Raw genomic sequence first — 24,449 nt, forward strand, 5'->3', positions numbered from 1 at the left:
TATGATATGTATGTATACGACAGATTCACTGAGTCCCTGAAGAGCCGGATATGATATATGACATAAGCATGCATGACTTTATTTCATAAGGTACAGGTACAGTGACTTCTTGAGTATCATACTGGTCTCAGGAAACCTCTACTTTAGCTATGATATTTCTTATTGTATTTTATGCTTATATACTCCGTACATATGTCGTACTGACTCCCTTTCTTCGGGGGGCTGTGTTTCATGCCTGCAGGTACAGATACTCATTTTGGAGAGCCGCCAACTTAGGATTCTACTCAACGGGTTTGAAGTGCTCCATTGTCTCGAAGCCTGAACGTGTGGTACTAATCCTTATAATGTATATATTTGTGTATTTAGGGGTACGACGGGGCCCTGTCCCGTTATATGCTATTGTTAATCCTCTTAGAGGTCTGTAGATACATGTGTGGGTTTTATATAGATGTTATCATTTGTACTGGTATGACTCATGTTTTGGAACGTTCCCATTCGTAGTGGCAGCCTTGTCGGCTCGCATTATGTATATAGTGGGAAGTTCGTACATGTAATGAAAGCTTTGTCGTCTTACGCACTATTCTATCTTATTTTTGATAATTGTGATTCCTAGGAGACAGGTGGTTTTGATATATATGTATATGTGACAGTTTTGAGATGATGCTCCACCCGTATAAATTTCATGTCATATGGGTGTTGATCGATTACAGATAACAGATATGTATATGAGTGTCCAATTCGAATACCAGTTATGGCCTACGGGGTTGGGTCGTGATATGAATGATTGTCTAGCTGCCCAACATGAATGCAATGATATATCAAAAATGAATGAAACATGTGATCTTTAAATTCAACTTAAAACATAACTTAATATCGACTTCATGAGCATGCATGCATATGAAATGGTATGGAAAATCTAAAACGTAAGGGTGCATGAGGATGAACGTCGAAGGCTAGAACCTTTATTGATACCACAACTCAACCACCTAGGTTATGAAGTCAATCATGGCACAACGAATACAAAACCAACCCTTACCAATCATTGCCATAACCAAAGTAAACTCATAACATACTGAATGAAGTAGCTCGAGCCATTTCCCTTCTTCTTCTAGTAGCCATTGGACAATCCCACATCTTATACCCCATATTACCACACTTGTAGCAACCCTCCTTACCATCCATGCATTCTCCTTGGTGAGTCCTACCATACCTTTCACAAGGGGAAAAGGGACGTCTTTCCTTGTTAGGCCTAGACACCTGGGAATTAGCAAAAGATGAACCATTATCGGTTCAAGCCCTATTGGAATCTCTCTTAGACATCCCTTTCAACTTCTCTTTCTCCATTTGCTCGGCATATATCATGAGCCTAGAAATATCCATCACTTTGATAAGCATAGCGGTTTGGTACTCTTTTATTACTAAGTCCGACACCCCCAAAATAAACTTACTCATTCTGACACGGGAGTCGACTACCAAAGAAGGAGCATACTTTCCCTCACACTCATATTACCTTGCTTGAGATTGATAAACTCTATCACCTTTGCCTCCCTCAATTCAAGTGGGAAGAAGCGGTCGAGAAAAGCAACTTTGAAATTCTCCCAACTTATGGGACCTCTTCCAACCTCTTCGGCCTTCCATTGGTTATACCACACTTGAGAAACACCCTTGATTTGGTAGGCCACCAACTCTGCCTTCTCTTCAGAAGACAGCCCCATGATATCAACCATCTTATACACTTCATCAATGAACTCTAAGGGATATTTATCAACTTTTGAACCATAAAACTCGGGAGGGTTCATTCTTGCAAAATCTCTTACCCTTGAAGCTGGAGTAGGTGCATTAGGAGGACATGCAACCCCTTGGTTGAAAAAACTTGGTATAGCATAGTGAATGTGGTCCGAAACTCGGCATGGGTAACTGGATTGGCTAAAGGATCATTGGCTTGAGGGACTTGTCTTCTGGGAGGCATTTTCTTAAAATCGCAAAGACCAATAATTAAGAAAAGAACCTTAGGGAACAACTCCATCGCACGACATAGATCATAAAAGAAGTGAAAGACTTCCTAAAATGCCTCGTAACCTCCTATTCATATATGAGGCGCACTTCACACCGATGAATAAGACTCTACTTAACGTAGTATTTTAGATACCCTAGGACACTCTAACCTTGTGTTCTAATACCAAGTTTATCATGACCCAGACCAGGAGCCTAGCGTGACATGGTGATCGGGGGCTTGAAGGATCCCTACCAATTCTCTTAGCATACATTACATTCGTAAGGTAAAATAAAACATTATAAAACAAGCGGAAGAATAATCTCAAACATGGAAGTCTAGAAATGAAAATAAAATCTCACTTCCTATGTTAAAAAGGACTACATCAACTCTATATCTAAATATGCCTCAATCATACTAACATAAGTGGGGGCATAGAACAGGCCACTAGCTGTCAAAAAAAGAAAGAAACATCTCAAAATAGCAACATAGTCTAGGGGTAGCAAGAAAGGAAATAAGCTTGATAGGTAGTCCCCGAAGCATGAGGACTTACCAAATCAAGTGAACAAGTCTTCTATCTAGCCACGAGAGTGTGTAGGGTGATCGATGAGCCCTACATTATAAGACAGTATAGGCAAACAAAAGAAGTATGTATTAGTATTTTGGATGTACGAAGTATGTGAGCAATGCAATACATGAGATAAAAGCAATGACGTATGATCAACGCTAGAACATATAATAATTAGACCGTTTACATGTAATAGTGAATCATAATAAGGCAATTGTCAATTTAAACCATAATGCAATAATATGAAGAGGACTTATACAATGCATGAAAAATTATGAGTTATACTGAGGAATCATAAAAGCGCTTGCAAATTATTAAGTAGTGGTAAGGATATTAAATCATATTGAGAGTCATAAAGTCATGAGTGAGAAAAATATACTTTACTTTGTAAGAGACATATTAGTTATAGTAACAAATACCTTGAACATTGAGAGAGGGACCTTGTTACCTTTGTAAGAATGACCGCTAACCGACATAAACCATGTGAACTATAACATAGAGTCCTAATGTTTACCCATACATCGGAGAAAAGGGGGAGACTACTTACCATGGTAGACTCATATATGCGTAAATGGATTCACTAAGCTACATGAAGGATCTAGCCTCAATTACGGGTGACCCTTAAGGAATCAAGCCTCTACTACGGGTGATCATTTTATCATATGGTGGAACGTAGTTATGGGACAATGGGACCTTACTATGGGTCTATTGCCTTTACTACGGGAGGGAATGCCTATCCCAAGGTCCACTCAGTGCTATGTAAACTCTCAACGGAATAGACAAACCATAAGATAAAAGGTCAACATCATGTGGGAGAGTTCATATTTACTACCCGTCCACTCTTCATAAGAACATAATCATAGAATAGCTCCTTAAATTTATCTCATGTAATATGAGTGTAGACCTTTCATCATCATATATCTTTGTTCATTAACATCTTTAGGGACTTAACTCACCCTATCATTAACTTGCTTAAAACATCTTTGAATAATCATTCATAACTTTTCATGAGTCATTCGTAAACCTTGAAAATCATTCATAAAGCTTTCATTGAAATCCATGATCATAGCTTATACTTGAAATTATCGTAAAAACATGAATACATGACCAATTGACTTGAAAATCATGAGATTGACTTAAAACCATGCATGATCATATATTTTCTATCAGCCCATACAAAATTCATAAAAAATAACATCAATAGGAGTATAATTGAACATACCCATAATCCACATTATAAATCCTAAAGACCAATGTATGAAAATTTATAGAAAACTCTTCAATTCAATACCACAATCATCAACTTATGTTAAAATAGATCCATAACCATTAGTAGAATCATAATTCATGCAATTTAATAAGAATTAACCAAAACCAATATTGTGATCATGAACCCTAAATATCATGTAAGAGGATTTATTGAAAAATCATGCAATATCATAAAATTCATACATATTTGAGTAGAGAATCATGTAATTAAACTCAATTGATGAAATTGAAAGAAAATTCATAGAACCCATAAAAGTACATACTTTAATTGATTAAAAAAGTAGAGAATTTGTTGGGTTCCATGGGTGAAAGTACCCTAAGGTCAAATACCCACATACCTTGAGTGAGAAGACCAAAGAACTTGGAAGAATTTGAGAGTTTTGATGCACAGCTTGACAGAATTTCTTGGAGGTCTTCAATGAGGTCCTTGAGAGCTTTTGTAGATAGAGAAATATTTGGAATAGGTGAATTGTGACTGAATGAATGAAATTATAGGTGTAGGTTAGTTTATAGAGTAGAATTAGGCCTTAAAATATCCAGATTCATTAACTAACAATTAGGAAATTGTCCAAGTTGCCCTTACTTGAAACTGAAAGTCTTGCTAAATTTTAAACTATCTGGGACCAGGTCCGCGACTTGGAGGCATTCCCCCACAGTTTATTTTTTTTCGAAATTAAAATTTGAACCAACATTGAGAAAGTCCGCGACGCGGACTTGGGACGCACCCTTCTAGTTAAGAGGACATAACTTTTTAGTCCAAACACCAAATAATACAATCTCGGTGGTGTTGAAAAAAAGACTCAAAAACCTTTAATTTTATAGGTCATGGGCCACGTAATTTGTTATATGCTAAGAGATATGGTCTTTTGAAGTTGACCCTTATATGGACTCATAAAAAAACTTAGCCGATAGAAATTTTTTGGACTCGGCTTGGTGTTAGAGATCCCTTATGATCCTACACCACATCTAACACTCTTTAAATACTTAGTAATCGATCCTAATTCATATAAATAATTTGAATTCATCGAGTTCGAAAAAAATCCTCCGAAGTTATTTTACCTCTATTTTACCTTATTATAACGCATTCCGACCGTCAGAACATAAGGGACCTTACACTTAACAAAGCCAAATTGATTCTGAGAAATCAATCTTGGCAGAAATCTCTCCATTCTATCATGAACAAGTCCTATGTAAAATCATTTTTTCAAAAAATAATTATTTAGAAGTGGGGTCAGGGTAGTAGTGATTGAGCATTAACAATTTAAATTTAATTTAATGTGTTTTTGGATTTAGAAGATTAAAGTGGGTTAGAACCATTTTACCCAAACCATATTTGATCAAATCCATATTTATCAATATTTTATATGGATGGATTGTAATCCAATCCATTTAGGCTCAATCCGTATCCAATCCAACCATTTGCCACCCATGATGGTGTGTCTATTGTCTATCCTAAGTATCTAAATCTACATCATTCAAAGATGCAGCATTGAATGACGTCAGCACATGGAACATACGATACGTAAAATTGCAAAAGGAAACAACTGACTAAAGACTGAAAATATTGCGCTAAAAAAGTAACTCTTAAGATAAACTAAAATAAAGTCAATTGAATAGTAAAGCATGCATGTGTACTTTAACAATAAAATTTTACAACTGAAAATATACATCAATAGCAAATACTGAAAATCTATCTTTAATTTCTTTGAGAATTTCTCTAATGGAACCATTATGTGAGGCTCATAATGATACAACATCTTGCCCACATTACCAGAATCATCTTATACCTTATCAGAATATAGAACGGAGCTTTAACTTATGAATCCAAATCTGAGCATTTACCGAGGGCTAACTAAGGAGTCACTAAATTATATAATGAAATATATCATGTATTTTGTTGTAAACTACATGTGCGTATAAGATCAATGACCCCCAAGTCAAAAGTGACTATATAAGGTAAGTTTTAACAAGAAATTTCACAGATATTCTTTTTAGGAATGGGTATTTAACTTTTATGGAGATCAACCAAAAATTCTCCTCCTCCTCTTTCATCTGCTTTTCTTTTTCTTTCTTCTTCTTCATCTTCATCTTCTTCACACGTGTTGTAAATAGTTGAAAACTGATTGCTTATTTGTGGTGGTTTGGGATTATTTGGTTGAAGAAATCCATTATTGATTTGTTGAGGTTGATTATTGAAGAAGATAAAAGTGTGTTGTATGAGTTGACCTAACTATTAGCAATTATTGGATTAGTGTTAGAAGGTTAGATACCAAATTTGGATTCATTTCAAGTTAATGTGAATCAATTTAGATCAATTTTAAGCAAAAACGTGTTAGTGAGATTTCTGCAAGTCCTAGTGATCCATCAGGACTTGTGAGTAAGTTTATTCCAATGTCACGACGCAATTCATACTAATTAAAGTCCTTGTGATCCGCCAGTCCTTATGACAAGACAAGTTTTTGGCCATTCATTCGAAACTCCTGGTCAGGGACACGGAGCTAGTGTAGTTGAAATCTTGTATTTGTATTTAAAAAATATGAAAAAATTTCATATATAACTATAATTTAGAATGAAATTACTGAATGTAACTACAATTTGCATATTTACGAGACATAGATAACAATTATTGTATCAGGCAGAAGAGCTGTACCATGGAGGTATCAATTGTATCAGCGAAAGAGTTGTATTCAGGCTCGTAGTAGGTATCAGTTGTATCAGGCGAATATCAACTCTATCAACTGAAAAAACGCGAAATAGTTATATAAGCTCATATTGTATCAATGTGTGTGTATTATGTATTTGCTACAAAACGCAAAATGTAGCTACATTTCGTTTTTTTTTTTTGAACATGTAGCTATGTATCGTAAATACAGTCTATAATGGTTTTCACACCGCACAATTTTTTCAATAAATATTTAATATATATAAATAATCTATTCAGAAGTCAATAAATAAAAAAAAAATATTATGATTTATAGCTCATAAACTAAAAATCTTGGCTCCTCTCTGTTCCTTGTGATCCGCATGCAATTGTGACCAAAATTTGACCCTTAAACTATTTTGTTAAACTTATTTAAAATTGGTCAAATCTTAAACACTAGCACAAAAGTAAGATATTTGTTCAAATGACCTAACTTTTTAAAGAGTAAACAACTAAGGCAGTCCATATCAAATTTTAAAAGTTTGTTGGCTAGCTTAAGTCTCAACGTCACTGCCTAATCATAACGTACTTTGTAATTGTTCAACTTGTCAATTTTCTTCTTCCTCATTAGAATTTATTTGTGGTTAAAGGTGAATATTGCTAGTTCAACTGTATTAATTGCATTTCGCTCATTACCTACTTTGAAATTTCTCAATCCTTTCTCTTTATATATAGTTTGAGCTAAAGATAAGCATAGCCCCTAATTTCTTAGTCCATGCTAATTTACTCTAGCATGATTGGTATACATTAAAGTATTTTAGCATACATGTAGAAAGAAGAAGTTGTACACGTGTTGTTGGAGTTGACTCAGAAAAATCAGAGTGATGGCACCGCCGCTGAAAGCTGATGAATTGGTGCCACATCCAGTGAAGGACCAATTACCTGGAGTCGATTACTGTGTCAACAGTAACCCTTCTTGGCGTGAGTAATTTGCATTACACGTTACATTCTTGATCTCAACTAGCTTAAGACTGAAAAGTTGTTGATTAATTGATTTCTTACTTGACCATATACATACATGTTAATTTTCTTGCTTTTCTTTGGACTCGGAGGCTAGTAGTAAAATTCTATATTGAGTATTCACTGCTACAAAAAAAAAGGTTTTTTGGCGCAAATTAATGTGAAATTTGTACTATACAACATAATTTTCTTACTCATTTTCCACCAAATAAGCTCATTAGGAAAAATGTACCTGGGAAATAGATTCTCACTGAAGTAATAAGAAACTTGTTAATTTTTTCATATGAACATTTACTATCTTTTTCTTTTCATACTCATATATTCAATTAAAATATACGTGATAATAGCCACTGAATATTTTTTCGTCGAAAATTCAGCGGGGAAATAGTAATTGTTTTTAGTAGTGACTATGCACAATTTGTTCATCAACTTTGATTTTAAATTGGGGGCTTATTTGTGGTAAGTGACCAGCTTCTAGCTTTCCTCAATTGAGCTGGTAAAGCTTCTAGGTCCTCCATTAACAATTGGTTTAGATTACTTTCAACCCTCTCGTCTTGTGAAAACTTGACTCTGTTTCCATTTTCACTATTTTGATTGCTATGGAAAACTTGATGTGTGCTGTGGTGCTCCTGAAGTTGGGGGAGGGGACGTGATAAACCTTCGGTATTCAATTGAAACAGATTTGAATTCGGGTTCCCCACTCAAATTTCAGTAAAGTGACAGCATGCTATAAAAGACAAAATATTTAGTTATTCAAATGAAACAGATTTGAATTGAACAGAATGGAGATGGAGAATTCATATAACCAGTGGCGGATCCAACAAAGAGTTTGTAGGTTTACAGGTTCGGCAGGACCAGTGATTCGAGGTCAAGCCCTATATATGCGTGTGATAAACAAGCATCCCTGCTATGAGAATTTTTCATTTTTTCTCGATTTTTTAAAACTTTATTTGAAATTCTTCGGCCATGAAATTTCAAATATAAAAATTATATTTGGAATTTGAAAAATATCCAAAATCTTATTTTCATTTTTTTTCACTTTTTCTTTTTCAAATTTATCCTAAATTTTTTACTTTTATAAAAACAATCCCATTAAATTATGTTTCATGTTTAAATTATATTTCATATTTTTATGAAAAGTATATGCAAACTACCAATATCATTTACAACTCCAACTTTAAAAAATTCAAATACAATGAAAATATACTTGTAATAATGCAACAAACTGAATAACAATTTACAAATAAAGGTGGCTTATATTATAATCATCAACTGAAATACTAGAGCATAAAGGAAATATCAATGGAACAGTAACAAGGAAAGAAGGAAGGAGATGAGAAAACACAGAAACAGGGAGATGAGAAGATCGGACTCAAGTTACAATTGCTTAAAACATTCAAATGCCCTCTTTTTCTATTTATGAAATCTGGTACTTCACGAACTGCACGTTCTTGCCCCTTGTCCATGTTCTCATCACCTACTTCCCACTATGAAATCAGTTAGCCTTGTTGAAGGGGTTCTCACGTGCTTACTTCTTTTCAAAACCCTACTCTCTTGCTGAGTGTGTGTGTCCACAATGGCTGTTGATGTGTCTTCCAAGTCAGCTTGTGGGGTCACAACAATACTCCCTTCCCGAAAAGAAACCTTGTCCTCAAGGTTCATAGAAGTCTCAAGAATAATATTGGATGTATCGGTTAGGTTTAAAGGAGTAATTTGTTGAACAAGTTTACCTATACAACGTTTGAGAATGGATATGTGAAAGACCGGATGTATGCAAGCATCGTCAGGCAATTCTAATTTGTATGCAACATCTCCAATATGTTTGAGGATTTTGAATGGCCCAAAATAACGTCTTCCCAATTTAGGATGCTGGTGAAGGCGAATAGTGTTCTGGCGATACGATTTAAGTTTGGCATAGACCCATTCTCCCACCTGGTAAGTTTGTTGCCTTCGACTCTTGTCAGCAAGATCCTTCATTCGATTCTGTGCACGAACCAAGTTATCCTTAAGGAGAGTTAAGACCTCATCCCTATCCACCAAATAAGCCTCAATTATCTCATTAGAGTTGCTGCCTAGAATGTACCGTTCCACGGTAGGTGGATCTCTACCATACAACACTCGAAATTGAGTCATCCCAGCTGAGGATTGATATGCGATGTTGTATCAGTATTCTGCCCAAGGTAACATCGCTAGTGGTGGATTCAGGATTTAAAGGTTGTGGATGCAAGATAGTCAAATACTACAAAACACATTTTGAACGCGTAGTAAAAAAATGTGTTTTGAAAGCGTAGTCAAAAAGGGAGGTGCAATACGCGGATTTTATGTGGATTTAGTTTCCTATAAATAGAGGGCCTCTTGCCCTCATTTAGATTATTCCACAAAAAATACAATCCAAAAGAGTAAGAACACAAAGAGAACTATACACCAAGATAAATATTGTAGTCTTGAGTGTTCTCTTTAGTGAGATATTCCTTTTACAAGAGAGAAGTGTTAATTATTGTGTTCTCCTTGTATTTGAGAGTAGTGTACTCCCATATTATCATAGTAAAATTCTTCTACCCTGTGATTTTTTCCCTTTATCTGTTTGAGGAGTTTCCACATAACATTCTCGTGTCCATTTTATTTTCATTATTTTTTATCATATCAAACTTTAGTTGTGGTGCTTCCTTCCCCCAATAGTGGTATCAGAGCCCTCGGTTAGTTTGTCTGTTTTCTACGAAGGTACTATCTGTGAATAGTAAAATTCAATGAAAAGTACTATTCATGTGAATAGTAAATTTTGATGACGGTATAATTTGTCACAATTGTTCGCAAAAATATTCAAAAATAATCTAGAAGGATGTGAAGCAAATAACAATGTCGAGTACAACAAAGTTTGACGTTGAGAATTTCAATGGAACTAATTTCTCATTGTGAAAAAAAAATAAGAGCGATATTGAGAAAAGACAATTGATTTGCTGCAATTGAAGGCAGGTCCACAGACTTTACTGATGACAGCAAGTAGAACGACATAGACAAAACGCAGTTGCTGATCTACACTTGGCACTAGCTGATCAAGTGTTGTCTAGTGTGGCTAAAAAATGGACGGCGAAGGAAATATGGGATACTCTTATAGGATTGTATGAGGCCAAGTCTTTGCATAATAAAATTTTCTTAAAAATAATATTGTATACTCTTCGAATGGCAGAGTCCATGTCAATTACTGAACACATCAATACTTTGAATACTCTATTTTCGCAACTTATAACAATGGATTGCAAAATAGAGGGGACTGAACGTGCGGAGCTTCTATTTCAAAGTCTTCCTGACTCATATGATCAACTCATCATCAACCTGACAAATAATACAGATAGTCTAGTTTTTGATGAAATAGTAGTCGTTGTCTTAGAAGAAGAAAATCAGCACAAAAATAAGGAAGACAGACAAGCAAGTTCGCAGCAAGATGAAGCTTTGATGATGGTGAGAGGAAGACCAATGGAACATGTCCCCAGTGGGAGTCACAATCATGGTAGATCTCAATCAAGAAGTAAGAAGAATATCAAGTGTTACAACTGTGGCAAAAGGGCATTTCAAGAAAGATTATCGGTTCAAGAAGAAGAGTGAACACCCTAAGTCATCAAATGCTTAAGGGAATGTTGTAAGTACCTCGGATGATGGCGATATTTTATGTAGTGAAGTAATATCAAATAATGAAGGCAGAAAATATTTTACTGATGTTTGGATCATGGACACAGGAGCAACATGGCACATGACTTCTCGGAGAGAATGGTTCCATCAATATAATCCTATCTCAGGAGGGTCTGTGTTCATGAGAGATGACCATGCTTTGGATGTTATTGGTATTGGGTCTATCAAAATAAAGATGTATGATGGCACGGTACGCACCATCCAAGAGGTCGACATATAAAAGACTTGAGGAAGAATCTATTTTCTTTGGGACAATTAGATAATAATAATGGATGTTCATATAAGTCTCGTGGTAGAGTCATAAAAATATCAAAAGGAGCACTTGTAGTAATGAAAGCAGAAAAAGTTGCTGCAAATCTATATGTGCTTAAAGGTGAAACACACCAAGAAGGAGAAACATCAACCGTATCAGCAAGTTCATTTGAAAAATTAATGATGATGTGACATCGTAAACTTGGTCATATGTCGAAATGAGGTTTGAAGATTCTTGCTGAGCAAAAGCTTCTTTTAGGGCTCAAAAAGGTTTCACTACACTTTTGTGAGCATTGTGTTACTAGTAAGCAACATAGACTGAAGTTTAGCAGTTCTTCTATTAAAAGCAAGGAAATATTAGATCTGGTCCACTCTAATGTCTGACAAGCACCAGTGGAGTCTTTAGGAGGAGCAAAATATTTTATGTCATTTATCGACAATTACTCCAGGAGAAGTTGGGTGTATCCAATCAAGAGAAAGGCAGATGTTTTTTCGATTTTCAAAGAGTTCAAAGCATGGGTGAAACTTGAATCTCAGAAAAAAAAGATCAAGTGTTTGAGGACAGATAATAGAGGAGAATACACTAGTGATGAATTTGATAACTTCTGTAAATAAGAAGGTATTAAAAGGCAGTTCACGGTGGCATATACTCTACAATAAAATTGAGTAGCAAAGTGAATGAACAGAACATTATTGGAACGGACAAGAGCTATGTTGGCAATTGCAAGGTTGGAAAAACCATTCTGGGCAGAAGCAGTCAAAATAGCCTATTATGTGATCAATCGGTCACCATCAACCTCAATTGATCTGAAAACGCCAATGGAGATGTGGACAGGAAAATCAGCTGATTATTCTCGCTTACATAATCAAAAGTCCTACTTTCGTTATGTACAACACCCAAGAAAAATTGAAGTAGGATCCAAAATCCAAGTAATGCATTTTCTAGGGTATGTTGATTGAGTCAAAGGGTATTGCTTGTGGGATCCCACTGCCCACAAGGTGGTAATCAGCAGGGATATTGTGTTTGTTGAAAATAAGATACAAGCAAAAGAAAGTAGTACTTCGAAAGAAAAATCAGAGACTACTATAGTTGAAGTTGAAGAAATAGAAGAAGTTTTAATTTCTTCTGAGGCAGCACCAGAGCACGAAGAATAAGAGCAAGCTGAGATTGAAACTCCACAAGTTCGATGGTCAACTAGGGAGAGAAGAGAACCAGCTTGGCACTCAGATTATTCTATGGAGGGCAATGTTGCATACTGTCTATTAACAGAGGATGGAGAGCCTTCAACTTTTCACGAGGCTATGAAAGGCCAAGAATCATCTATGTGGATGGATGCAATGCAAGAATAAATTGAATCTCTTCATAAAAATAAAATATAGGATCTTGTTCAATTACCACAAGAAAGGAAGGCCATTAAAAACAAATGGGTCGACAAGATCAAACGCAATGGTAATGATCAAGTGGAGAAGTATCATGCAAGATTGGTAGTATTCGCTCAGAAAGAAGGTATAGACTTCAATGAGATATTTTCTCCAGTGGTTCAACTCACAACAATTCTATTGGTCCTGACAATGTGTGCTATATTTGACTTGTACTTGAAGCAGTTAGATGTCAAAACTGCATTTCTTCATGGAGAGCTTGAAGAGGAAATTTACATGCTCCAACCAGAAGGTTTTGAAGAACAGAGAAAAGAGAACTTGGTTTGCAAGTTGAAAAAATCTCTATACGGTCTCAAATAGGCACCGAGATATTAGTATAAGAGATTTGATTCCTTCATTATAAGCCTTGGATACAACAGACATAGTTCAGATCCTTGTATTTATTACAAGAGATTTGGTGATGACGATTTTATTATTTTACTATTGTATATTGATGACATATTGGTAGCAGGACTCAATAAAGATTGTCTCACAAATTTAAAGGCACAGTTGGCTAGGGAATTTAAAATGAAATATGGGACTAGCAAATAAGATTCTAGGTATGTAAATTCACCAAGACAGAAATAATAGGAAGATTTGGCTTTCTCAAAAGAACTACTTGAAGAAACTCTTGCGACGCTTTAAGATGCTAGACTGTAAGTCAATTTCTACCCCACTTCCTATTAATTTCAATTTATCCTCAAGTATGAGTCCTAGCAATGAAATAGAGAAGATGGAGATGTCTCGAGTACCGTATGTATCAGCAGTGGGAAGTTTAATGTTCGCCATGGTATGTCAAGACCTGACATTGCACAAGCAGTGGGAGTGTTAGTCGATACATGGCTAATCCTGATAGAGAGCATTGGAATACTATTAAGAGGATCATGAGATATGTAAAAGGTACCTCATATATTGCAATGTATTATAGAGAATCAGACTTTACTGTTAAAGGTTATGTTGATTCAGATTATGTTGGTGATCTTGATAAAAGCAAGTCCACCATAGGTTATGTGTTTACTCTTGCTGGAGGAGCTATAAGCTGGGTTTCAAAATTACAATCTATCGTGGATACATCTACAACAAAAGCAGAATATGTAGTAGCTACACAAGCTAGCAAAGAGGCAATATGGATGCACATGTTACTGGAGGAGCTCAGGCACAAACAAGAGAAGATTGCTCTATTTTGTGACAGTCAGAGCGCTTTGCATCTTGCAAAGAATCCGGTATTTCATTCAAGGACAAAGCACATACGAGTTTAGTATCACTTTGTTCGTGAGAAGGTGGAAGAAGGCAGTGTGGATATTCAGAAAATTTACACTAATGACAACCTAGCAGATATGTTTATGAAGCCGATCAACAGTAATAAGTTTATATGGTGTCGATCTTCTGTTGGCCTAGTAGAAACATAATATTTCAGTAATTGGGTAGAAAGAATGATGTGAAGACTTAATTGATTCTCAATTAAAATCTTCAAGTGGGAGAATGCAAGATAGTCAAATACTACAAAATGCGTTTTGAACGCGTAGTCAAAAAGGAAACATAAGCCTATCATAAATATCATCAGTCTCATTTTCGATGGCTTTAAATCATCCTTGCAGATCTGAGATGGTGGTAATTTGTCGGAGTTTTGCCAATATTCCCTCCGCCGACTCCAGACCCTTCTATTTGAATTAAATTCGCATCTTCTCAGCAAAATATAGCCAGTCAACTAATTGCTTATTCCTAAAGAACCATCTGTACCATTCCAGTGCTTCTTTGTCGAGATAAAATGACGTCATGGTCAGCCTATGATCTTCCTCAATTCTATAAAAATCAAAGTATCATTCCTCTTGGAATATCTAAGCCTCTGAGTTTTCACCGCGAAATCAACCCAATTCTACTGAAGCAGGTTTGTGCCTAGGTATGGTGGCTGCTAGCAGGTGTTCCTGTCGACCTATCTCCATGGTCGGTTCATGAAGGTGTGTCCCCATTGGAACTTTGGTGGCAACCACCTCTATCAATATATTTCGGATCTCAATGAGTTCCTTAGAGAAGGAATCCTTCACTTCCTTAATCGAATCATCCGTATGAGCCTTGAGTATTTTGTGGTCCTCCATGAGTGGCCTCTGGATGAAAGCACCAATCCAACAAACTGAATAAGAATTTGCAAATAAAGGTGGCTTATATTATAAACATCAATTGAAATACTAGAGCATAAAGAAAATATCAATGGAACAATAACAAGGAAAGAAGGAAGGAGATAAGAAAACACAGAAACAGAGAGATGAGAAGATCGAACTCAAGTTACAATTGCCTAAAACATTCAGATGCCCTCTTTTGCTATTTATGAAATTTGTTACTTCACGAACTACACATTCTTGCCCCTTGTCCACATTCCCATCACCTAGTTCCCACTATGAAATCAGTTATCCTTGTTGAAGGGGTTCTCACGCGCTTACTTCTTTTCAAAACCCTACTCTCCTGCTGAGTGTGTGTGTCCACGGTGGCTGCTGATTTGTCTTCCAAGTTAGCTTGTGGGGTCACAACAAATAATATGTAGTAAACGTATATGGGATCTAATCTATGACATTATGTGAATATTTATTTTTAGATATTACTCTGTTAGATCAAATTTGATTATATATTTGAGGTAAATTAGTTGAGTTGGGTAATTTTGATAGTTTTTAGAAAGTGCAAACTATAAATTATATATATTTTTTTAAAAAGGTAAATTCAAAATTTAAATATTGCTTGCAAAATGAAACTCCAAATTTTGAAAATTTCAAAGAAAGTGAATATTTTTTTCTATTTTCGTTACCAACGCCCATTAGTGGAGTTAGATATAAATTTCAAAACGCACTCTCCCTGACTCAGAAACTCATACAATCTAAATTTTGGATTAAGGCATACCTATGTTACCACATGAAGCTACAAGTTTTTCTTTGTTTAAATTCCCAAAAATATCTTGAAAACATAAGTGTTAAGAGAGTAATACAAAATTTATGTTGTCCTCTTCGTGTGACCTGAAGAGAGAATAGAAGCAGCTGACTGTCCATTTCTCTAAATAATGCAGCGGAGGCCATTATTCTGGGTTTTCAACACTACTTAGTTATGTTGGGAAGTACTGTCATTATCCCTACCATCATTGTTCCTCAAATGGGTGGTGGCAATGTAAGTATTTACTTTATCAATAAATTTAAAGAGCAATTTGGATTACTAGTGTACTTACAATTGTGGTTTCAAAATTATGTCTTTCAGGAGGAGAAAGCTCAAGTAATTCATACTTTGCTCTTTGTTGCTGGGCTGAACACTCTTTTGCAGTCTTTGTTCGGAACCCGGCTTCCTGTGGTGATAGGTGGATCATTCACATTCATAATTCCAGCTACCTTTGTTGCATTATCCAGTAGATACAATACATATCTTGACCCCCGTGAGGTTGGCATACTCCATCTTGTTGCATCAGTTTTCTGTTTTTATGTTTGAGATTGAACCCGACATCCAAAACACATTAAATTTTTTTGTTTTGATCATTTTCTTCAGAGGTTTAAACATTCGATGAGAGGAATGCAGGGAGCTCTGATGATTGCATCGATACTTCCCATACTAATTGGCTTTCTAGGGCTCTGGAGAATTGTTATAAGGTGTGAATTTTGCAGGATTCATCCTTCATTGCCATCCTATTCGTGTTTGTAAAGAGAAATGTCTTATTACAGTTGTTTAACAATGTAGGGTCCTATCCCCTCTCTCTGCAGCTCCACTGGTGTTGCTTGTTGGCCTTGGCCTATATGCACAAGGTTTTCCGCTTGTAAGAGTTCTGACTGTTACCGCTAACTTTTATATAGGCCGTTGATGCCCCTCACAAAGTATAATTGGTTATTTACATTGACAGTACACCATGTGCAAGCTTGCCATATTGCCTTGATTTCACTAGCATAGAAATTGCCCTATATAGCTTTTAAATGATTTGACAATTATTAAACTTTTAGGATCAATACATTGGTAAATTCATCGAATCACTTTTCTAAATGAGCTACATGCAGAATGCCCGGAGTCAGTTTGTTAACATATCTATATTTCCATGAAGCAGAATCTCTCTGCTTTCCCTTTTTCATACTGACGTCTTTTTTCATTTCGGTTGATTGATGCTGGCAGCTGGCAGAATGTGTTGAAATTGGTCTTCCAGGGTTAATCATACTAATATTGTTGTCACAAGTAAGCCTTCTCTTTAGTAATTATCAGATTCTGTTTTGGTATTGCACCTGCTTTTGTCTAAAATGATGCATGAAATATAGATGATTTCTACCCTTTCAATGGTGAAAAATATGATGTCGACACCTTGTTCTATTGTATCTTCTTTTTGTCTTTTGGTGGGAAAAGAAGCAGAAACTGAACGATTCACGGAAAATCATATGATGCATGAACAATGGAAATTAAGTTAGTGAAAGGGGTCTCATGATTACTTGTGGTTCTTTACTTGGATCCACAACTGACGGTTTAGGGAGAAGATTATTTGTAGTGACATTGGTTTATACTCCTTAGAGAAATTCTTTTTAGGATAAGATTAATATTGTACTCATCTTAATCATTGATCATAGAAGATTTTAAACATCATCGAGTTTCCATACAGAATTTCTTCAAAAATTTTCTAATAGTATAATGAATGTGGTCTAATATAAGGGAAATAAATGTTTGTGCAGTACATTCCTCACATGTGGAAATTAAAGCGTCCCATATTTGAGCGATTTGCTGTCCTATTATCAGTTGCTATCGTGTGGGCATATGCAGCTATTCTCACTGTGACAGGTGCATACAACAATAGATCTCCACAGACTCAGTTCAGTTGCCGTGTTGATCGCTCTGGGCTCATTAGTGGAGCTTCATGGTATGCTGCATTAAACTCAGGTTTTAAGTTAATTCATATACTTATCCTTTAAAGGTATCGAGTGTTTTTTATTATGAACAAAATAATACCCTGAAGTGGAAAATTTGTGTAGCAGCTAACTCTCCAGATTTATTGTTAGTATTAGCTTGTTTCAAACTTGAATGAGGCATTCTTTTGACCACTTTCCGCTTTAAATGATCAAAAAGCTTATCTACAAAGTTGATGCTATCATAGTATCGTTGTTGTGCTAGAAAAATAGTGTCTACTAATTAGTTCTATTTTTATGTGTCACAGACTATTTCATAACCTTCATGTTTAGAAATAGCAGTAATCTTGGCAAAGAACAGGGAAGTTCTTTACATGATTTCCTTTCCTTTCTGGCAATTTTCATGCCACCGTAAACATGAACGCTCTATCAAAAGTTGGTACAATAGATTCCTTTTTATGTTGCAAGTATAACAATAACCATTAGCTAGCATTTTTGAAACTCAACACCACCATCCTTGGGAACCAGGTAGTCGACGTGTGAAAATTAAATATTTTTAGTGTTAATTTTCTCATCGAACTCTTCTATAAAGAATTCTAAGTCAGATTGAAGTCCAATTTAAGATTTGCTTTGATCTGCTTCTGCTTTCACAGTTCACATTCACTTGTGGAAATGCAGGATAAAAGTTCCTTATCCATGGCAATGGGGTGCTCCCAAAGTTGATGCTGGAGATGTATCTGTGATGATGGCTGCAGCTTTGGTTTCTCTTGTCGAGGTATATAAACAGCTCTAACTTTGGTTCAGGTTTCGCTCTTGCTAGTAAAAATTAAACTATCATAGAAAATAATTTTTTTTTCCTTGGAAAAACAGTTTTTCCGTATATAAGATACATAAAGCTAAGTGAAAGATGTTACTCATCCCCAACTTGCTTGTCATTTATCCTTGTTAGTCACTAAACTCTGAATTCTTTGATGCTGAAGTTGAGATATCTTTCTCAAGAACATGCTTCCATAGAATTTTCTATTAAGTTTTGGTATTGTTGTTATTTTGACAGTCTACTGGAGCATTTATAGCAGCTGCAAGATATGGCAGTGTAACACATACACCGGGTTCAGTAATTAGCCGTGGTGCTGGTTGGCTGGTTGGTGGATGATATTTACACTCATCTTTCTTCAATTGTAAAATTTGTCTGTCACATCAATTTGCTTTTCGTGATATCCAGGGATTAGGCATTTTGTTGAATGGTCTATGGGGAACTGCAACTGGATCTACTGTATCAGTGTAATACGTCTACTCCAAAGCATCTAATTTCAAACATCTGTTTTTCTTAGGAAATGCTAAAAGTAGAACATTTTGTTGGTTTTTTAAAAGATGCAAAACAAAAGAGTGTTGAAAATATTGATTGAAATATCTCTTTATATTTCTCTTAAGCATAAGAGGGTTTTCTAGCAACTTACAACAAAAAATCTCTACATATTTTCAACAAAAAAGAAAATTACTGTAATAACTGAAAGCAATTTTTCTACACATTTTGTTTGTAGCAATCTCATATCCTACTTCCCTAATCAAGAGCAAAAGTTAAGTCAGGAAAGAGGATTACAAGTATTATGAAAGTGTTCCAGTCATTTTTTAGTCTATATACCATCATGTTTAATGTCTGTATAAAGTAAATCATGGCTGAGAATTTCATGCGAGTAATTTATCCCCCATTAGGTAGTTGATGACATGATCTAATATTTTTCTCTTGTGATCTATGCAGTGAAAATGTTGGTCTTTTGGCAATGACTCGAGTTGGAAGCCGAAGAGTGATTCAAATGTCTGCAATATTTATGCTTTTCTTTTCCGTGTTAGGTAAGATTTTCCAGTAATTTAAAGTCTAGAGCAATTTATACAGATTTGCTCAGCTCAACTCATTGTTTTAAGGTTTTGGGTCGCAAGATGGTTAAGAGTCAGAACATAGATAAGCAACTTTCTCGCCATTTCTCCTCTTTTTCTAAATAACTATATTTCTTCTCTTCTCAACTCATCCTATTACTACTTTAATTTTCTCCGACAAGAAAAATTATAAGTATGAACTTGATAGAAAAAATGAGTTAGTCGAGCAAAATCTAATCTCAAATTCTAAAGGCTGACTTAATAGAAATGTAGTCTATACGTAGGTGTGTACGAGATGTTTTTTTGGATCCTCAACTCGTTCTACTACTCCATGATTCTGTTTCACAAACTCCAAACACAAACCCAAAAACTCTACTTAAACATACTGGAATGCATTAGAGGTAAAGTGTTGGAAAACTATATGCACAACGGAAGCATATCAAAATCATACTGCTTACATGAATAATAGATAATATCTACGTTTATTCTAGAACGCATACCATCATGCTAGAACACATAAACTTGCTGAAATTTAATTCGATTAATACCTCTTGAAGCGTGAGTAGATACCTTTAAGCGAATTCACAAGTTAGATTGCAGTTTTGCGGTCTTCTACAGTGATCCCAAGTTCACAGCCGAACTCTCTTAACACTTGGGTGGGTAAGTATCGCATAGAAAACCTTACATCCACCCTTTTTAGGGACCTTTTCCCAGTTCAAATCTAAAACTGAAAACATGTATTCTCCTTTTCTCCTGGGAATTGGATTTTGAGTTCTAGTTAAATATAGGCACTGTAGGGACCACGGAATTAATTATCGATATTCCATATTATGGAAATAATTTTAAATAATGAATTTGAATTATTCTTACAAATCATTCTACTAGAAATTCATAATTGCACTCCTCCATTTATATTTCAAAATTCTCCATGAAACACTTATGTAATTTCCCATATTAAGATTACAGATACTATTCAATAAATTAAATTACTGGTGAATTCAATTCAATGATTAATTTCCTTTAGAGCACTGCCTAACTTATTTCATGTGTCGGATTCATAAATCCACTTGCAAGGTTTGACACAATGAAAACTTATAAGCTTCTTAAAAATGCATATTACCAATCTCTATATCGAGACATGGTTTCCATCAACGAACTTATTATTTCACCAGTATATATTATTATCATCCAATCTACCAGGCATATTGACCCATCTCAGAATCTCATTTTTTAATAAATCAAAACGATAATTAATATATATAGATCATAATAGTTATATCAGGATTGAGAATATAAGTATATTTAACAGTTTAGAGAATATGTTTTTGTCAGTCAATCTAAAATAACTATCTTTATTCGGTCCCGTTCAATACATACAAAATGCACTAGCACAAGAAGTTGGAACTATATGTTACCATAATCAAGATAAATTACATATAATCTTGTGCTACAATCATATCGATGGCTTGTCTAATTTCCATCTTAGATTGTGAACAAAAAATGTTATACCTATAAGAACAGATGATTTAATCCTTTGTGTATAAGCTAAAACTCTATACACTAAATCATCTACTATATAGGTACATGGATACATAAACGAATATATGATCTATTAATACTTTTATTAAAAATGAATAGACAATTGTTCTATAATAAATATTATATCTAAATTCATGGTTAATAGTATATCCCAACATAAAGTTGCACATCGATTAAATAAGGGTATTAAAAGTGATCTATCAGTATTTTGGGTCACTTTGTCCTTCGACTTAAGGTTTTGTTAAAATTCAAACCGACTTCAACAAAGTCAAAATTGGCAAGATTAAAAAGTAGGAGGAATTCAACTTGGAGAAGTAAACTAAAGATGGAAGAATTCAACTTGGAAAAGTAAACTAAAGATGGAGGAATTCAACTTGGAGAAGTAAACTAAGGATGGAGGAATTCAACGGCCACGTAAAATAAAGATGGAGAATTCAAATTGGTCAAAGTTGGCTGGAAAAAAAATCATACCTAGAGTCTTCTATATGGAGGTGTAGGTTAGCTATAAATAGATGCTTGTATGTATGTAATTCTGTGTGTTTTTAGAAAGAAGAAGCAAAGCTTTTTAGAGAGTTAGAGAGAGAAGAACCAAAGTTCTTAAAACTGAGAGTTTTCTTTTTGTAAGTGTGTAATATTTTCCTCCTTGTGTAATAAAAATATTATTTTGATCCACTACGCTTCCAACAAATTTTCTGTTGGATGCTCAAATTTGTTAAAAGTAGTATTTTACAGCTTATACTGGTGATCCATCATTTGATTTCTCCTTTTTGTGAATTCATATTTCATTTCTCCTCCCAAGCAATTGCAGTATTTCATTTTAGCGGATTTAGTATTTCCTTTGAGACTAATGGTTGAACATTTTTGTCCATGAACAGGAAAATTTGGAGCGGTTCTTGCTTCCATACCTCTGCCAATTATTGGAGCTTTGTACTGTGTCTTATTTGCCCTCATGTGTATGTGATTCCTTTTAATATTTCTAGTGTAATTTCTGCACAAACGCCTCTCAATTTGTTTTTTCGGTTTTGTGATATCTAATTCTTGATACCTGTCGATCTCCATCAGCATTGGAATGTTAAGCATGGAAAATCAACATCAAAAAACCTAAAATCTTCAAGAGAATTTGTGCAATAAAAATGCGAATATACTTCCTTCATTTGAGGAGAATGCTGACGTTTGATTGGTTAATGCAGCTTCTGCTGGTCTTGGATTACTTCAGTTTTGCAATCTCAACAGCTTCAGGACTAAATTTATATTAGGTTTCTCTATCTATTTGGGTCTTTCTGTGCCACAATATTTCAATGGTTACGTGATAACCACTGGTGATGGTCCAGTTCACTCTGGCTCTGAATGGGTAAGCACATATGTCAAATTCATTTTTCATTCAATGCAACAAGTTTATATGTTACTGAATTGAATGACAATCATTTTTGGCCTTAAAACTGATTGCAGTTTAACAAAATAATGCAAGTAATCTTCACATCCCCGGCCATGGTGGCAGGAATCGTGGCATTGTTCTTGGACATAACTCTTGCTCGCAAATATGCCACAACCAAGAAAGACAGTGGCAGGTATTGGTGGGCAAAGTTCAAGCATTTTGACAAAGATCCTAGAAGTGAAGAGTTCTACTCTCTCCCTTATGGCCTGTCCAAGTACTTCCCCTCAGTATAATATCATTATTGTTTGAAGAAAAAAATAAGACATGTAAGTTGGTTGTCGGGATAAACTTGATGGTCAAGTACAGGACATGAAATGATATTTTATCGAATATATTTATCTAAAGTATGTGCTGCTGCTATTAGATGGCCACAATTGTAAGATGTAGCCCGCGGTTTGGAAGGTGTGGCCCATGTTCTCCTTGATTTGGTTTAGTAAAGGGAAACTTACATAGATACACCCATTGGCTATTCGGCCTTTTTGTTTTCAAAAAATAAAATAGCCATGCCTTTTTGTCTTGCCAAAAAAATGATCAATGGTCACTCGACTGTGCAAAGCAAATCCACCCAGTTGCTTTCTTATTTAAAAAATAATTTGTGTTATTTTAAAAACAAAATTGTTGCTTTAATTTATTTATTTATTTGCTCTTTTTTCATTTTTTTCTTTTATAATTGTTTCACTTCTTTTGTGGAAAAAATAAATATTTATGTCGTTTTATTTTTTTGTTTATTCTTTTATTTATTAAGGTGAGAATGCATGATAGTCAAATAAATATCGATACATTACATAATTATTTATATAATATCGATACATGATTATACACATTTATACAATACCAATATTATTAAATATACACTACATAATTATTTATAGATCATAAATACACGTTTGTTCAACATTTATGCAATATTGATACATTACATATACACTACATAACTATTTATACAAAATCGATACATTGCATAACTATTTATAAAAAAATGATATATTACATACACACTACATAATTATTTGTATATTATATATATACATATTTTTACACCATTTATACAATATTGATAGAAGAAAAAGAATTTCATAAAAAAGTTTTGAAACAAAAAATATTTTTTATTTAAAAACACGCATCAATAAAAAAACAACAGCAAAATAATTTTTATTTTTTTTTAAAAATCAACGTTGAAAAGGAAAAATGAAAAAGAAAAAGAAAAATAGTTTTTAAAAAAACTAATGACCTTGGGCAGAATTGAGTCTTGTATTGTTCAGCAAAAAAGGCCTAATAGCCTTGGTCAAATTGAACTCTGTGGTGTTCAGCTGATGACCTCTTTTTGACTATTTTTTGTGTAACTGAAAAATGACTATAATATTTGTAAACTAATAACTTTTTGATACATATATGAAATTAGCCATATACTATATTAAAAAATTAATTACCATTTATAGTAATAATATTTTTATTTTCGTTGAACACTTATAATATAATTGTAATACATATTACAAAAAAACAATTTGTAAAACACCTATAATACAAATTTATTGTTAGCTGATACATTTATCACACACTTTAATACAATTATAATACACTGTGTCAATTTTTTACTAAGCAAACATCATATATTTTTAAAACACTTATAATATATTTATATTACATGCATAATTCACTTTTAATACATAGTGCAGATTTATCATAGTATTGCTATGTATTGGTAAAAATGGTAATGAATAAAAAATATCTCTAAAATAAGTAATTATTTATTAAAAAAATACTCTTTTAAGTAATTTTTTCTTTAGTAAAATTAAGAAGAAATTTTTACATTAATGAATTCTTTTAGATTGATTATTACTCTTTTTTGGTTTTTTTTTAATTATAATCTATAGCAGAATTTACCTTGAAATCACATATTATTC

At 34.3% G+C, this 24,449-nt stretch overlaps 1 protein-coding gene across 1 annotated transcript; it reads left to right on the forward strand.

Annotated features, from left to right (window-relative positions):
* Positions 1–7,155: 7,155 nt before the first annotated feature.
* LOC129877724 (nucleobase-ascorbate transporter 7-like) lies at positions 7,156–23,106 on the forward strand. Its single transcript, XM_055953251.1, has 14 exons — positions 7,156–7,452; positions 15,902–15,999; positions 16,087–16,263; positions 16,369–16,469; positions 16,558–16,633; positions 16,981–17,040; positions 17,526–17,710; positions 18,375–18,471; positions 18,751–18,837; positions 18,919–18,977; positions 19,456–19,547; positions 21,986–22,063; positions 22,301–22,461; positions 22,560–23,106. The coding sequence occupies exons 1-14, from the start codon at positions 7,356–7,358 to the stop codon at positions 22,776–22,778; spliced, it is 1,587 nt and encodes a 528-aa protein (XP_055809226.1). The 5' UTR covers positions 7,156–7,355; the 3' UTR covers positions 22,779–23,106.
* The last annotated feature ends 1,343 nt before the right edge of the window (positions 23,107–24,449 follow it).

This window comes from Solanum dulcamara, chromosome 12 (genome assembly GCF_947179165.1).
Source record: "Solanum dulcamara chromosome 12, daSolDulc1.2, whole genome shotgun sequence".
NCBI classification, from domain to species: Eukaryota; Viridiplantae; Streptophyta; class Magnoliopsida; order Solanales; family Solanaceae; genus Solanum; species Solanum dulcamara.